The sequence below is a fragment of the Elgaria multicarinata genome, chromosome 4 (genome assembly GCF_023053635.1).
Source record: "Elgaria multicarinata webbii isolate HBS135686 ecotype San Diego chromosome 4, rElgMul1.1.pri, whole genome shotgun sequence".
Classification (NCBI taxonomy): Eukaryota; Metazoa; Chordata; class Lepidosauria; order Squamata; family Anguidae; genus Elgaria; species Elgaria multicarinata.
Window position 1 is genome coordinate 93,184,997 of NC_086174.1, and position 17,661 is coordinate 93,202,657.

Sequence of the window (17,661 nt, forward strand, 5' to 3'; positions counted from 1 at the left end):
CGGTGTAATATGTCATGTGTTGTTGTTCATCTGAGGTTGTATTGACCTAATTTTTAGACCTGCTAAGGAACAGATGATTGTTATTATGTCCTGATATGTAAAATCATACAATTCCAAGAGGGTGTACTTTCTTTTTCACACAACTGTAATCAACTGTGATGTGGATTAAAGCCAGCGTCGAGTTGAATATTAGTCAATGGTGTGTTTGATTGACAACATTCCCTGACCTTTCTCTCCCCCCTTAGTCCTCCCACTGGATCCCATCAACTATTACAAGTTCTGCCGGCTGGATTAGAGTGGCAGCTGCCGCTTTAGTCACTCTTGCCAGGCGACTCTGTAGGCATGGAAAATAACCAAATGTGTGTGACAAAGTAGTCAATGGTAACCAACGGTTGTTCAAATAATGAACTCTGCACAGCATTGGTTATTTGCTTTGGTTATTTCAGCCGAATAACCAACTATGGTGTGAAAAGTGACACAATAACCAACTGTTGACTATTTAACCCACTGCTGTTTATCGTGTCGTCTGAACACAGTCAATGAGAATTCTTTTCAATGAAAGTGCTACTCTCAAGAAAAAAACCTGGGTCTCTTGACACCATTTTCTTTTGTGCTAAAGAAATATTGGAAAGGCCAAGAGGTTACTGCTTCTAGGAGTCACATTCATATAACCATTCAGAGGGGCCTGGCTAAGGGCTTGTAGCGAGTCTAAAAGTTAGGTAGGTGTTTTTTTCAAAAGAGTAAGGAGGCAGTTCACCTCATTTGCAGGCCTTTTAAGAACAAAATTGTAAACAATTTGTATTTAATTGTAAAAAAAATGTAGGGGACAGAGAAAATTTAGGGGGGCAGGACACACACACCCCAGCCCACCTTTGCCTACGGACCAGCCTAGCTCTAATACTCTTTGCGCTCTAAGGATGTAGAGCCCTGGCCTTGTAAAACCCAAAGACTCTTGCAACAAGAAACCAAGCCACTATAATCATGACAATAACAATTGCTCATATTGTATTCTCATGGACATAGCCTAGGCTACATGGAATGTCAGCTTCAGGCCCATTCTTCCTAGTGTGGGGACTGGGTTTCGGGGACTGAATTGGACTCAGAGACTGAAGAAGCAGCAGAACCAGAAGTACATCAGCCTAGACAGGAAGCAGGGGAGGAGATTCTCCAAGACTCTTTGGGAGTCAAGGATGAATTTCCCAGGAGCTTATCGGAAAGGATGCCCTTGCATCCCCAGGAACTCAGTTTTTCTCAGAGAGGGAGGGAACATTGGAGTTCAGGGATTCCAGAGTCCACTGCAGGGTCAAGCAGGTGGAGTTGAGAGGAGATGGGAGGAGGTCCATTAGGGTAGCCACTCACCAGCAGTTTCAACTCAAAGACCTTCCCTGAAGAAAGGAGTCAGTAAAAGCCTGTTGATAGGCAACTGCCTTGCTTTGTTAGGCTAATTAAGCTAAGAGGACAGCTCCTAGCATTCACACTCTCCATAGGTGTGATGAGACGCCTATTTACTGATTAAAGCTTTGTGGATTGTGCACCAGACCTTTTATTGTTCACATCTTGGTGGAAGGCTTGGAAACTCCAAGGAGAATTCTAGAGAAACCCAGCAAACACTTGCCTAATTTATGCCCCTTGTCCAGCCCATTTATGAATAAGCAATGGAGTGATATAATACATTTCCCTGTATTTTGCATCCACATGTGTTTTCTGTACCTACTTTTAGCTGCAGGCACATCATAAACATGTTTTGCACTAATGCTTCATACTCTTCCTTCACGTCTTTTCTTATCTTCTCGTTGCGAATCTGAGCTTCTTCTTGTAAATCAGCAAGTCTGGTTCGTAGAGCGGTTACTTCCATAATCATCTCATGGCTCAGTTCTGCTACCTATCGAAAGGAGAGAAAATGTAATGAGGACTACTTACAAATCCATGCATCTCAGTTTCTCAACCGAAGACAAATGCTGAAAGACATTCCTGGGGCTACCTGAATAAAAACAGTAAAGTTACCACCACTAACCTGACTAAGAGCCAGCTCGGAATTTCCTCCCTTGTTTTCCATGGTGTGCATTTCCTGAAATTGAGTTACAAAGCATTTTTCAGCTAGTTTCTCCATTAAAAGTCTCTACCATCTATATTTTAACTTGTTTGGTAGAGCAACATGTAAACAACTTCCAGAGCAAAAAATCAATGCAACACATGCCCCCCCTTTCCCCACCACTGAACCAAAAACATGAGAAATACTTGTTCTTTCTGATAGAGTAGCTGATGTTGCTGATGGAGTATATTTTCATAAAACATGGAGTAGGTTTCAAAGTTGCTGCGTTCTCTTGCCATGATGTCACAACCTAGAGCAGTGAGGCATTTTTGTAAGTGGTCTTTTTGAAAGGCAATCTGCGGGGGAAAACATGGTTCCAGAAAATAAAAGTGTCAGTTTCCAAAAGGACACAAAGGCAAATCTATTCGTTTCTAGTGCAGGCATGGAGATTCCCCCCCCCCAGCTTGAGGCTATGTTCCCCATTGGGGAACCTTCCAGGAGATACAGGACCCGGGGGGGGGGTCCCCCTCAAAAAGAGTGCAATGTCACCCCCCCACACTCTTTCATGCATACACACACACTCCCACCCAACTCCCCCTGAACATTTTTGAATGCTCATAACATTTTTAAAAACCTAATTGCAGTGCAAGGAGTGCCTGGGAAAGAATTGCAACATTCAGGCAAGGGAGAGTTTGCCGGTCACTCCCAGCAACACCTCCACCTCCTCCTCGAAAATGTGCAGCAAGTTGATTTTTTAAAGCATTCCACCAGTGCTAATGGAGGTGTTTAAAAGAGCCAAACTGCAGCATGGGGTGAGGGGTGGGCAAAGGGGATACCACAGGCCAGGGGATCCCTGTCCTTGTTCTAGTGCTCCCTCCACAGTTCACTGGTGCCAGGGCACCGGTGTTCAAGTCTCAGGTCCTATCCTGACTTAAAGATGTCAGAGAGCAGGCATGGGAAAAGACAAATCCCAAAGATGACCCTCGAGAGTCTCCATCACGCAGGGTTGATTTTATACATACCTCTGCATCAGTCTCTCTGTGATTTTCCATTAACCTCTGTATAAATGACTCAGCTACTTCTGGCCTTGTGACAGAGAAGATTTCTTGCATGCTATTATGCCTCCAGAGCTCTGAAAGAACAGGGAAAAGATCTTCATCAGCAATCTTCAGGTTAACAGGACATGGCAGTCTTAGAGCCAAACCAGCTATTACTTTTATTACATGCCTGGGGTTTCTAAAAATATATAATACTCATACACAACAAAAATCAACCACCCATCCCTGTACAATTTAATTTAGAGCTAAATAAATAGTTCCATTGGCACTAATTATCGTATGGGAGATGATTTTCATTGGGATTGTGGCTGGGAGAGAAGGGTTAAACCTCCTCTCCCCTAGCATTGTGGATGTTCAGAGGAGAGCAACGAAGATGATACAGAGACTTGAGGACATGCCCTATGAGGACAGGTTGAAGGAACGTGGGATGTCCAGGCTGGAGAAAAGAAGTCTGAGGGGAGATGTGTTAGCAATGTTCAGGTAAAACGAAAATGGTCAAGAACTATTTTCCATGGCTACAGAAATTAGGACCCCAAATAATGGGTATAAGTTACAGCTACCTAGATTCCAATTAAATATAAGAAAAAACTTCTGACAATAAGATTTCTACAACAGTGGAGCAGTCTACCTATAGAGGTTGTGGGTTCCCTATCTCGGGAGGTTTTTGAGAAGAGGCTGGAAAGCCACCTCTCATGGATGGTTTAATTAGTTTTCCTGCACACTGCAGAGGATTGGACTAGGGCCAGATCTACCCCAAGCAGGATATGACACTTTGAAAATGGTTTGAAAACTCTATGTGGAGCGTGTTCTAGGCCCCAACAGCTGTCACTACTGTTATAAGCCATTTTAAAGCAGTAGTGTAGACCCTGCCTAGATGATGTGTGTGGTCCCTTCCAACTCCACAATTCTATGATTCTGTGCTCTCTCCCCATGCTAAGTATTAAATTGAAATAAAAAAACAGTCATGGTTGCACAAGAAAAGGAACTTCTGGTTTGGCCCTGTCGCACCAGGAACTGAGGGTTATATCCACTGATAGTTGTGGATCTAACTTGATTGCCAAGTGCAATGTACAAGATTTTTTTCCTCATGGACATAGGGCAAGATTTTAATGCATAGCACACATGAAACAGACTCTCTCCATCATTGCAAAACTTAAAATGAAAACTGGAAGAGTTGCAACAATTAAATGCAACTGCTGGGAAACTGTGTTTCATACTCCAGCAAGCAAAACCGTTGCACATGTTTTGTTGTGGGGATGGTTGCTGTGCTAATGTCATTGTGTTCACATCACAAACCTCTCCCACCACCTGCCACCATTTCCCAATATGGGGCTAAAGATAGCACTGGATGCAGCTGGCACAAGCAGAATGCTAAGAGAGTAAAATAATATTCTCCTGGGAAATGATTGTGGGTTGCATCCTAAGAGAAGTGAGGAATTTTCTGGAAGGAAATTTTCCTATCCATTCCTACCCCCTGTAGCTAACTTGCCTGTCTGAGCAGTTAGGGCGCCTTCCATGCAGGAGGCTCCTAGGAGAGAAGAGAATTGTCCCAAACTGGGCAGAGCCGCACCTGATTTTTGATCATTCCTCTCTTCCACTGCACCCCCTCCCCAATGTCACATTTCACCCCTACCTTCCAGAGGTAGGTGCAGAGAATGGGAAGGTGTCAGATCTTTCTGGATGACAAACCTTTGTCTTCTCTAACACACAAATCAAGAGCGATAACTTCCTCAGTGGCACCCTGTTTGGAGACAGTGCTGTGAAGGAAGTCTTCTCCTCTGTGCCATGAGCTGTTGCCTGCCGATGGCTTCCCACCCAGTCTGATGATATATGGAATTATTATAAGTGGTCTTGATATAGTGTGCTTCTTCACATTAACAATTTATTGCATGCTCATGATTGGCCACTCACGGAAGTTTGTGGTTCAATTACATGACGTTGTGAATGGCCAGGATGTCTCCCATGGTATCCTTTAGAAATGCTTTCAAATGAGGCTTTTATGGCACAATCTCCCTGCCTCATTCACAGAATATAACGGGGGTTCAGATGATGTCATCTGCTCATAACCCTCCTGTGTCTTCCCACCATTTCCTTTCTCTTCCATTAAGGAAAAGAAAGATGGAGTTGCTGCACAATGCTTGCTGAGTGGTAGTGCCAGGAGCCTTCCATCTGGAAGCATCCCTAGACAGTAAACATGTTCAATTGTTACCTGTAGGGAGGTTCCTCTCTTCTCTTGTTTTTTCCGATATAACTAGTGTTATCTCTTTGTTAATTTTCTTTTGTACATCATGGATCATGTGTATTTCTAGACTTTCCAATAGTTTTTGTAGCTAGGATCAAAAAGCAAAAAATAGTTTGCATACTGTAACTATCTTTACCATTCAGTAGTCCAGTTACTTCACAATGTACAGGGGCCACTTTAGATTTCAAAAAAAAAAAAAAGAAGTAAAGTAAGGGACAAATCAAATATGCTTGTATATATACAATCAACAAATCGGCTGGATTAATTGATTAAAAAACCTTTAATCAATTAAATAAACATCCCAATTAAATAAGGCTATACTTAAAAATATACTAATTATTTTTAATGTAAGTACATATAAATACTGCAAATGGGAGGCACCAGCTTAGAAGAGGGATTCTCTCTTCATTCTTGCTCAGTAGAAAATGGCTCTTCCAAGATGGCGCCCATTACAAGATCTACATGAACCATCTGAAAAAAGAGTATGCCTTGAGCCCCTTGGAGAAAAAATATGAAATAATAGTAACTGTTATCATTTTAGACATTTATATGGAAATCCAAATACAAAGAGTTTGGCAAGGCATGGATTTATTCTAATATATTACAGAACATACATTTTCCGTACTTTTAACAGATAACGTTAATATCTTTTAGTATTCTGCTCTGCTTATTAGGTCTGCTTTACCTGGTGTGTTTTTATCTCAACTTCTGAAGCTTCTTTAGGGGAAAGTATACATTGAGATGAAGCTCCAAATTCATCGAATTCATCTTCTATACCCCTATGTCTGGCAATAGATCTCATAGCAGGGTACAGAACTTCAGCACTAGAAAAATGCAGAGGTGCAGATATTGTACACATTCACACATAATTTCTTTTGAAAAATATTCATTTGTCCATTTATTTTGCATCCTCAATGAATACCCTTTACTCCTAGTACAGCCAATTAAAAAGGAACCTAGAATGCAGGAGAGAAGGAGAGATGAAACAGAGGTAAAAAGATTGGAGTCTGGAATTCCTGAAAAGCAGGAGATGGAGGAAGAGGGTGAATGAAACAGGAAGAAAGAGATGTGTGTTTGTGCACACGCATGTATGTGGGACAGAAGATAGAACATTTTGTTTGAGAATGAGGTAGACTAGTGTGATTTCCTGCACTGACAACCCTGAGGCCTGGGTTCAAATATCACATCACCTATGGCAACCTTCCCCAACCTGATGCCGTCCAGATGTGTTGGACTACAATAGTCAGGTGGCTAGGGATGATGGGTATTATAGTCCAACATATCTGGAGGGTACCAAATTGGGGAAGGATTCAGTGTTTGACCTTAAGCAGGTCACTCTCTGTTACACAGCTTGTGGGGTTGCTGTAAGGATGAATGGAATAAAGACTGTAAAATATTCTCCATATGAATCATACTATATAAAAACTTAGTCACCATAATGTACTGTGGGCAGGGTGGGTGTGGTGGGATGGATTCCTGTTTTCTGCGTGTTTTATTAGTTTAGTGCTCTGTGCTTGGCTTATGTTGTCATGAACAAAGCCCAAGAAAAGGAAAGGAAAGCCTTCTGATCCTTTCCTTATATCTTTTTATAGACATTACTTTGAAATGCTGTGCTTGTTATCAATCTTATTTTAACTTGTGAAAGTCAAATTTATATTAAAAAAAGGAAGCCCAGGAAAATGAATAAGCATTAAAAGTCATGTTGTTTTATTTAGCTCGTCATCTGCTCACTTGATGGCAATTCCAAATCTGTAACAATTTCATACCAGAATGTAACTTACCCATATAGTTCAGAAAATTGCTTGTAGAGAGGAACTGTATTGATATCCTCAACTTTCAGTTTAAGCCTTCCCCATTCTGCCTTTAACATTTCCAGTTGCTTCCATAGGATAAGGTAAGATCTCTGCAAAGCACTTGAGGCCACTGAGTCAGGCAGCTCCAGCGGGGCTTGTGGAAGCCTTCTGCTTGCTTCAGCTATGGTCGCTGAATTCTCCTGAAATTATTATCAGAAATGGAAGATCACAGAATGATTTTAGAAACAGAACGTTAAAAGTCAGAACACATTAAAGACAGCTACAGATGACACAGTTTGCCAATGTCACAGACTTTGAAAACACAACTGAACATACGTTTAAAACATATAAAATCTGTATCTAACTTACTACAATCTCTATTAACATTGTTAGGGAGTAAGGGCCTAATCTACACCATACAGGATGTTGCACTATGAAAGCAATGTGAAAGCGGTATTTAAAAGGCAGGAGCCACACTACTGCTTTATAGCAGTATTGAAGTGCACTGACAACTGTGGGGGCTCATTGACACATACGATATACCGCTATATCCTGCTTGGTGTGGCTCCTGCCTTTTACATACCACGTACATACCGCTTTCATAGTGCAATATCCTTCTTGGTGTAGATTAGGCCTAAGTGTCAAAAGATACATAATAGTTTGGATCCAGACTTGGGGCCAGTTCAGACAACACACTAAGCCATTATTAAGCTGCTAACCCTTTTGCAACAAATGGTTAGTGAGTGTGTTTAAACCGTGGTCATGTAGCCACCATACTTAGGAAGCCATAATGTTCAGCTCAAAATGTTTAACCACCGTGGCTTAGCGTGTCATCTGAACAGGATCTTTGAGTGCTTCTAGACAGAGAGCTCCCAGCACCACCAAACTAAAAGCATTATGAAGCTACTCTGTATTTTCTTCCTTAACAGATATTTTTCTTGTAAGGAAAAAGATGGAAGCAGCAGTGAAAAAACATGGGAGGGTTACTAATTGATGATGATGTCATTTGGACCCCGTGCAAAACTCTGTGCATGAGGCAGGGTGATTGCACAATCAAAAGACACTTCTGACAGCACCCTAAGTCATACTTAGAGTAGACCCATTCAAATCAATGGGGCTCCAGTTAGCCATGATTTATTTATTTATTTATTTATTACATTTCTATACCGCCCAATAGCCAGAGCTCTCTGGGCGGGTCACAAAAATTAAAAACATTCAAAGTATAAAACAACAGTATAAAACCATAATATAAAATATAATATAAAAGCTCTCACTGATTCCAGGGATCTACTCTAAATATGACTATGTGTGGATCCCACCTCGTATTTATTAGCAGTCTGAGGCTGCAATCCTATACACACTTACCCAATGGGACTTACTTCTAAGTAGACACATATGGGATTACAATGTTATCAAGATAGCCATCTACTGCACCACTAATATAAGCCACACTGCCTGACACTTGACATGCTAGCTTTCTACTTTCAGGGACTTTTTATAGGTTGGACCATTCCAGCATGTGATCCCACATACAGTTTTCCGACATGGTACATTCCAGTGAGAGCTGCAGCGTGTGATTTTGTTGAACTTGTAGCTTGACTCTCTTGTATTAGTAGGACAGGATCCAAAAAAGAATTAAGGAGTTTAAACACATTAATTAAGCTGAACTAGCTGCATCTATTTTACCTTTCCAGAAGATGTTTGCTGTTTTCTGGGATCATGCAGAACTTCATAATGACCCTGGAGCACATCGTCCATTATGAAATGCATCCTAATCAGCTCCCCGTGAGCTGCTCTGCGATCCTCATCATTGAGTCCACACAGACATAACTAGAAAAGATGAGAGACCTTGAGAAAGCCTTGGGATGCCCATTGGAAGCAATGAAACTAATACTATTTTATTTAAGAGGTTGATTTAGTACAGAAAATAAGCCTTTTGACACTAGTGGCAACAGTCAAAGAAATATTTGTTTTGTTCAAATTCAGTGGTAACATAACAGAATTGTTCCACAAGCAATGTAAAGCTATTTGATTTCTGAAATGATCTGTATGTTGCTGTAAATTTAATATGTACTCAAGATGTGCAAAAATAAATATTGGAGGTACCATACCTGCATGCTATAGTTTATGGGATTTAGGTTGTTAATAGTGACAGGAAATGGACCTTGGTTTGCCAGAAATGATCTCCAGGGAAACAACATCAGGGTCTAAAACAAAGAGTTGCAGTATTCGAAATTGAACGTCAGAGTCCAAGAACACACACACACACACACACGCCCACATGCATGCACACACATATAAATCCAGTATCCTTAAATGCAGCTTCACTGACAGGAAAGTGTGCACAGGTCTCTGCTAAGCAGAAATTGGCAGTAAGGTCAGAGGAAACTATTTCTAGGGTTTGGTGATTGGATGGAGGTCCTAGAGGATTGATTTTCAAGCAGGTAGAAAGGCAGTGGGAGGCAATTAATTGGCACTGAACCTTTTATTAGGGTTCACTTTATTGCTACTATGTCTCTGGGCTGACGTGCGCATTCAGTAAAATGCTGTGGTAAGAATCCTACCTGGATTGTACCACTTCAGACTTCAATTGAGTAGATCACATTTTTTAAACTCCTCTGTGAATAAAAAATATTTCTGCATCTAGAAAATTAAGAGGTTTAGGGGAAAACCTCTCTACATCTCTACCTAGTTTTATAAACTGCCCAGAAAGCTTCAGCTAATGGGCAATATAGAAAAGTAAATAAATAAATAACCATTTTCTATATATGCTGTGAGTTTATTGTCATGGAACAGCACTCACAAATGTGATCCCCCACTTGGAATGTGAAGTGGTACTGTCCAGAAAAGCTGACCATGAGATTTTGCTGACCATGTTGCCTGCTTCTTAGACACCTACCCAATGTACATTATTGCCCTGCTTCTAGTAGTCACCAACAGAATCTTTTAAACATAGCAGCTCCAACCTCATAGTGGGATGAATAATCAAGCTTCACAGTATACAGGAACTGCAGCTTTGCATGCCACCCACATTGCAAAAGTTTGCAACCGCAGTCAAGAACACAGCTTGAACTCATAGCAAACGTGAGAGCTGTCATGGAGAGGAAACCACTGGCTGCCATTAGGAGGACAGCTGAGTGCTTTCAGAGGCGCTAATCTTGCTCCCAACTGATCTATGATGCAAGAGAATTAAAAGGCTGAGATGGTTCTGAATTCTACCCCAGTATTTTCACTGTTGCTATTATGCATACGTTTAGCACTGCTGGTAAAAACAGGACTTGCTAAGAAAAACAGAGATAGCTGTGATGCATCTTTTAAACTGTGCGAAAGTACCCCAAGGAAATGTAGCGGCTGTCTATATGTGTTCAAAGTCCCACAGTAGATGCGAATTGGCGCTGCATCAATTATACGACACAGCCGCAGATTCGCAGACACCAAGAGGCTTTTCTGCGAAGCTGTGCAGTAAAAAAGTTGGGGACTTACCTCAACTTTTTCACTGAGAGCAAGGTCACCCCGGCTCTTCTGCCATCTGACCTCGCTCAACGGTCGAACTGGGGAGTGGTCTTGACGAATGGTAACCAGCGATGGGTTGCCGGAAGCCAGAAAGAGGGCAGGGGGGCAGCTCCAGTACCCAGATGACCACCGGAAACCCCACGCTGTGTCCTGGCATGGGGATTGCCCAATGCCACCCCACGGAAGTGAAACCGTGAGGTTTAGGAGGAACGCGGTGCAAACTCAGCGCCGTGAAGGCAGGGCCATGTTGATGTTGGTCATCTACAAAGAACTAAAGCAGGCTTCCCCAAACTGGTGTCCTCCAGGTGTGTTGGACTGCAACTCCCATAATTCCCAGCCGGCATGGCCATTTATTTGAATTATGGGAGCTTCAGGCCAATGCATTTGGAGAGCCCCTGGTTGCGGAAGGTTGAGCTAGAAGTTTGCCTGCACTTTTCATTTAAGAGAGACATACATGTACTCACCGATGTACTCTGTACCCCTTGCAGCTAGTACAAGTGAGAAGAAAACAGCAAAAGAAATATATTTCAATATCCATTTCACTCACTCTGTGGCCACATGGATCTAGTGGCTGTGGAAGATGGAGCTGGGAAGCAAATGCGCTTCCAACAACTGCGTTACCGATGGGAGGCAACCCATGGCAAATGTTGTCTGTAATGCTCTGATATGCGGAGACGTTCCCAGATGATAAAAATGCTCCTCTGGAGGGTTGCCAGAAAAATAAACAAACCACACTTTAAAGGCAAATACTGATAGAACTATTTACTCTGATTTTCAAACCGCTCCATCAATCCATCTTTTAAAAGTAAGATGACATCCTTGGCCTGAAAGCAACACAGGGTTTCTGCTTTAGTGAGAAACACTACTTTGCTGAGAGAGGCAAAGGTAGCAATCCACCTCTTACTCGCTGACTGAAGGAGAACCTTCTCCTTGACAAATGAGAAGAAAGAACAAGGGGACAGGAGCAGGCAGAAGAAACATCATGGCCTGCTCCTGTTGGACTCTTCCCCCACCCCCACAGGGCAAACTGCCATCTTGGCCTTGTGGGGAAGAAGAAGGACCGAGGGGACAGGAGCAGGCAGAAGAAACATCATGGCCTGCTCCTGTTGGACTCTCTCTCTCTCTCTCTCCTCCCCCACCTCCCTCCCTCCTGAACTCTTGTTCCTTGTGTGTCATGTCTTTATTAGACTGTAAGCCTGAGGGCAGGGACTGTCTTTTTTGCTAAGTGTAAGCCGCTCCGAGAGCCTTTTTTGGCTGAGGAGCGGGGTATAAATATGATAAATAAATAAATAAATAAATAAATGTGCTCCACTACAAAACCCACAGGCTGAAATACTGCAATATAAAATTGTGTCCTTTTACTATCTATCTATCTATCTATCTATCTATCTATCTATCTATCTATCCATCCATCCATCCATCCACAAACATAATTGCACTAGGGGCCTTTATATCTGCATTACATATTTCAATGTGTTTTAGTAGCACCAGCTTGACATTTCTGAGGGCACTTGGACAAGGCACCCTCAATGGGCCTCCTCCTTCTACCTTCTCACCGCCATGGTCACCAGCTGCTATTGCACCTCATCCTCTTTCTCATCACTGCTACCACTTGCTTGCTTGACAGCCAGTGAGCCAATGAGCAAGTGGCATCTACTACTGCTCCTCTTCACCAGCACGGTTTTCTGGACCAGACAGAGAGGCAGGAGAACAAGCAGGTTGCAATAGAGAAGAAGAAAGAGCAAGGCCTGGAGGCTCTTGCCAGTGAGCGTCTGCTGGTGTGGGGGCCCTCAGCAGGTGCCCAGGCATGCCTACCCTGAATGGGCCCTGGATGGGCCAATTTGACATAGTTTTCTTCCCCAGATCCTGGAAATTCCAGTCTGCTGAAGATGCTGAAAAATTTCTGTTAGAGGGCCCTTCTTCAAAGAACTCCCAGTTCCCATTAATCCCCATGGAAAAACAATGGCCCCATTCAGAAGACCATGGTGGTTAAGCCAGAAAGCTGGGCTGTGTTCAGAAGACACCTTAAACCACAGCTTTAACCATGGTGACACTGACACTTCTCACCACAGAGGTGATGTGCAAGCTCTCCTTAGCGATATGATTTTAGAAGCCCTTGTTAAATAATGTGCAGATTACATCATCTGAAAGGGATGAGTGGCCAGCTATATTAAATCCATGTATTTCAGTGAAATATTCTGGAAAACAATGCTCTTTGCGTTACACATGAATGAAGAAAACATTAATTTAATTAAAATATCTTTATTATATACCTCCTTGGGTATAATATAATAACAACAACAGACCTGATCCGAAACTGCATTTATGTAATAGATGTAAGTCTCCCCTGATCGGACATTTCAAGGTGGTTCCAACACAAAAGAACTGAAACCTGCTATTAATACATTTGGTTTTTGTGTGTGTTTTTGGTCAGTTTCCATTAAAGGCAAAGCACCAGGTGCAAGCAAGCACATGGTGTTGCTACTGTAAGGCTTGGAATCTTAGGCTGAAACTAAACACACAGTCATGTGTAACTCCCCTCCCCACCAGCTATTTTATTTTTAAAACCAACAGTTTAAATAGAGGAATGACGGAGGGAAGAGACTGTTTAACTCTTTTCCCCTAGCCATTTTTTTTGCCCTCAACCACCCACCTGCCCCCAGTTTTCTGGCTGTGGGGAAAAACGGTGTGGATTTCTGTATGTTTTCCTAGTAAATGGGAAAACAAAGGAAGTATTTTTGAGTGGGGAAAAACAACCAGAGGAAAAGGGGTTAAGTAGCCCCTACTCTTATCTTCCATTTCATTAAATTCATAGCCTCCCATGGCTGTTTTTGGTTAAAAATAAATCAGGGGAGTATTACTCAGAATTTCCACTGTTGTTTAGTTTCAGCCTAACACCTGTAAGAGTCTTGCTTTCACATCTCCTCCAACTTGTATCAACATCCATATTCTTGAACTATGCTAAACCTCAGCAAGCCAACAGTTCATACATTTATCTCTTAGCTAGGAGCCAACATGATGAGCACGGTGACCTCTTACCGCATAGAATGTCTGACAGCTGCATCGAACTGCAGAAACATAACTTCTCTATGCATGCTCAGCATCTGAGCTACTTTATTTGGATCTGAGGGATTATGAAGATGGTCTATCTTATTCTGCAATTCCTGGAGTTCAATTCCTAGAATCCAAGAAGAAAAAGAACTTTTAAAATGCTGGGATTTATTGGCCTTATATATTTCACTTTCTAAACCAGGGGTGTTGAACCTCAGGCCTGAGAGCCAAATCGGCCTGCATGGGGACCAAATCCGGCCATTCGGTGAGCCCCAGAGGGCCACATACTCTATCTCATATTCCCATGTAGTTCCTGCTCTTCTCCTAGCACAACTCATCATAAGGCAATGGCCCCGTTCAGACAACACGCTAAACCATGCTGCTTAACCACAAAATGGTTAAAGGAATGCAATGCATTCCATTAAACATTTTGTGGTTAAGCAGCATGGTTTAGCGTGTTGTCTGAATGGGGCCATTGTGCAGCAATCCTGGCTTTTGTTTTTCCTTAACAGTAAGGAAAAAGACAAAAGAAGTGGTGGGGAAACTCGGGAGGGTTGCAAGGAGAAGACAACATAGTTTGGACCATCTGTTAACTTCCGTGCATAAGGCAGAGTGAAGGTGTTCTAAAAGCCTCAGCAGGAAGCATCCCTGGAAAAATGTACCAACCTCCCATTCTAGAGAGCACTGAGATACATCCCAACTTATCATCAGCTACCAACAAATCAGTACCAGTCCAAGCATGAAGTCCTATGGAACTATTCAAATAGTGCTCTATTCCACCTTGTTGCAAACCAGAATGTTATGTAATTTATTGATTATCCTGCTGCATTCTGGCTTATCCATAGCTGTCCTAGGACAGCTCTGGTCATAAAAGGATACGCCTGAAGAGCACACCTGTACGCATAGGCCCATCATTTTGCAACTCGGGTCTTCCTGACCCAGGCTGCTCAAATGCTCTTGTTTCTTATTCCCCCAAGAATATTAAATGCTGCAAGAACGGCATCTCCCTTATTACAGCATAATACACCTATTAACAAAAATTAAGAACAAGATGTTTGGCCATCATCAATAGACGTATCACTAAATTCCACATTTAGATTTCTAAGGCTGCAATACTATGTACACTTTCCTAAGAGTAAGTTCCACTGTAATTGTGGGACTTACTTCTGAGTAAACATATAGGATTGCTGTGATAAATCTTTTTCCCCTCCGCTATTTTCAACTTCATTATTCTTTTGTTCTGATTTTTTTTCATGTTTTATTCCTACTTAAATAGATTTACTCTTAATTTTTTTTGCAGTTAATTTAGCTGGTGAACAAGATCCAAATATGTATAATTGCTAAGGATTTGATTCATATTTAGAGTAGACCCATTGAAATTGATGGGATCTAAAATTGTCACATTGATTTCAATGGGTCTACTCTAAGTATGATAAAGATCAAGCCCAATGTAAAGTACTTTTTAGAGTAATATTTAAAGAGATCTTTTCATTAGAGTAGGGGTTATACATGTTTTTATGGCCTCAAATATAGGGAAAGATCTGGGACAAAAAGTTATCTTGTCCATCTTTTGCTTCAGGGCATTTCTTCTTCAGAAGCAAATCCCAATGGATACACCTGATAAGCCATCCCAAGACAGTTTTATCAGAAGTTTAATCAGTTTCAATGATTTCAGGTTGCAGCCTTAGTGAGCAGCAAAGCCCAAGGAACAAATAAATCAGAATATTTACCATAAATGAATTACGTCAACTGAGAGAGAAAGGCCAGCCTTTCCTCACAACATGATGGGATCACTACCCAGTATGGTTTGAGGAAATATTTGAAAAGCTAGTTAGACTTTTTCATTTGAATTTATTTATATCTATCCGTTACCTTTTAAAGGGCAACAGTTGAGCATAAACATGTATTATTTTGAACATGGCATCTAAAATCTGCCATTATACCCACTCTTGGTTTTAACGACAGAGCAACCACTACTAACCAATCTGCTCAGTCCCTCCCCAGTCTGCAGTGAGATGGTCAGAAGAACACAGGTAATCAAAGCAGCCTGGTGCACTTCCTAGTTGAGCAAAGCTGAGAACGTATGAAATAATGTCGTGGAAAGCGCCCACAATTTGCAGGGTCTGCTTCAGGGCTCTGGAGCCAGTCTATGGAGAAGGGGTTAAAAAAAAGGAAGGGAAAAAAACTTTCAAAAATAAACACAAATGATCAAGCAGCTGTTAAGCAACCGCAAACTAGAAGCAAACACTGGTTTCATCAGGGCTTTAGGCCTCCCCACCCCCATCTGCCATCCTGCAGCCATTCCATCAGGATGGAGAAGAGGGAAGGGTAGGATGCAGGGCAACTCCATCAACTCAGCTGAGAGATGAGCAATTTTTGGCTGCTCCTCTCTTTGAACTTTTTCCATTCCAGCTGGTCATGGGAAGACAACCATCAACACCCACCTGCATTACAGTCATTACAAGAACCATGCATCATTAAGAATTGGGGGCTGAGGGAGTTTTTTCTATCTTTCCTTTTCCTCCCCATTCTTCTTTCCTTTTCTGTCATGTCTTTTTACATCGTTAGCCTGAGAACAGGCAATGCCTTGTTTTTATTGCTATGTAAATCTTTAACCAGTCTTTCTGGTCAAAGATCAGGGTATAAATGCTTTAAATTAACAAACAATTAGAAAGTCATCTCCAGCTCCACCTTTTCTAGAATCCATCAATACCCTTTTGCCTTTCTGCATTTATAGGACTGGTTTTGCAATTCAGCAGGGAGGGCCAGTCTACTTGAGATGGTGACTCTTGGGGTACCATTAAAGAGGGCCAGCCCACGTTTTTTGTCTAGGTGAATTAAAACTGTGCTGCTGTCTCCATCTTTCTCATATAACAATAGCACATCCAATATGCAAAAGAGTAGATAGCATTTCTTTGATTTTAACATCTGTACTTCCTCCTCTTGACAACTGAATCTCTGCCCACGCAGACTCTCCTTCATGTGTCCTGGCAAGCCAGCTGTCACCCAGCCAACAAACAGCTGCCTCTAGAAGCGTAGGCTAGGGTGCAGAATCTTTTTCAGCTTGGGGGCCACATTCCAGTTGTGGGGGAGGCCAAAAGCCAGATAGAGACCCCAGGCTTGAGGTTCTGCACCCTTGGTGTAGGCAGTGGCTCCATCTATTCTAAGTTTGTGTACAGATTTCGTCATCACATCTAAAAAAATGGTATTGTAGATCTGGAAAAAGTGCAGAAAAGGGCAACTAAAATGATCAAAGGACTGGAGCATCTCCACTATGAGGGAAGGTTATAACATCTGGGATTGTTCAGCTTGGAAAAAAGGAGGCTGAGGAGAGACATGATAGAGGTGGACAAAGTATGCATGTTGTGGAAAATGTGGATAAGGAAAAAAAATCTCCCTCTCCCATAATACTAGAACCAAGGGTGATCTCATGAAGCTGATTGGTGGGAGATTCAGGACAGATAAAAGAAAGTACTTTTTCACATAACACATAGTTAAACTATGGAATTCACTACCACAATATGTAGCAATGGCCACCAATTTGGATGGTTTTAAAAGGGGGTTGGATAAATTCCTGGAGAAGGCTATTAATGGCTACAAGTCCTGATGCCTAAGAGCAACCTACAGTATCAGAGGCAGGAATACACTAGTTTCTGGGGAACACAGGTGGGAGAGTGCTGTTGCACCATGTCCTGCTTGTGGGTCCCTGGTTGACAGCTGGTTGGGAACTGTGTAAACAAAGTGCTGGACTAGATGGACCCTTGGCCTGATCCAGCATCAGGGCTCTTCTTACGTTCTTATGCTTTCCATAGCACACCTAGAGACCCCTCCCTCTGAAAGAAAAGAGCCCAGAACCTGGATTATATATCATCAATTGCCAGGGAAGAAAGGACTGAGCCATGTACACCAACAAATCCTTAATTATACTGAGTCCAAACCGAAGCTTGTATGTAAGACTGCAGTAGGAGGCAG

The 17,661-nt window shown here is 42.1% G+C and overlaps 1 protein-coding gene across 1 annotated transcript in view; it reads right to left on the reverse strand.

Moving 5' to 3' along the window:
* Positions 1-17,661, reverse strand: part of LOC134397828 (coiled-coil domain-containing protein 162-like) — a 56,464-nt gene that overhangs the window by 14,333 nt on the left and 24,470 nt on the right. Inside the window, exons 17-28 of the mRNA XM_063124804.1 lie at positions 15,671-15,836; positions 13,678-13,816; positions 11,186-11,339; positions 9,237-9,332; positions 8,812-8,955; positions 7,114-7,325; positions 6,018-6,156; positions 5,300-5,420; positions 3,055-3,164; positions 2,239-2,388; positions 2,015-2,068; positions 1,715-1,882 (exon numbers count right to left, since the gene is read on the reverse strand). Coding sequence (XP_062980874.1) covers positions 1,715-1,882; positions 2,015-2,068; positions 2,239-2,388; positions 3,055-3,164; positions 5,300-5,420; positions 6,018-6,156; positions 7,114-7,325; positions 8,812-8,955; positions 9,237-9,332; positions 11,186-11,339; positions 13,678-13,816; positions 15,671-15,836 — 1,653 coding nt within the window. The remainder of the gene's footprint in view (positions 1-1,714; positions 1,883-2,014; positions 2,069-2,238; positions 2,389-3,054; positions 3,165-5,299; positions 5,421-6,017; positions 6,157-7,113; positions 7,326-8,811; positions 8,956-9,236; positions 9,333-11,185; positions 11,340-13,677; positions 13,817-15,670; positions 15,837-17,661) is intronic.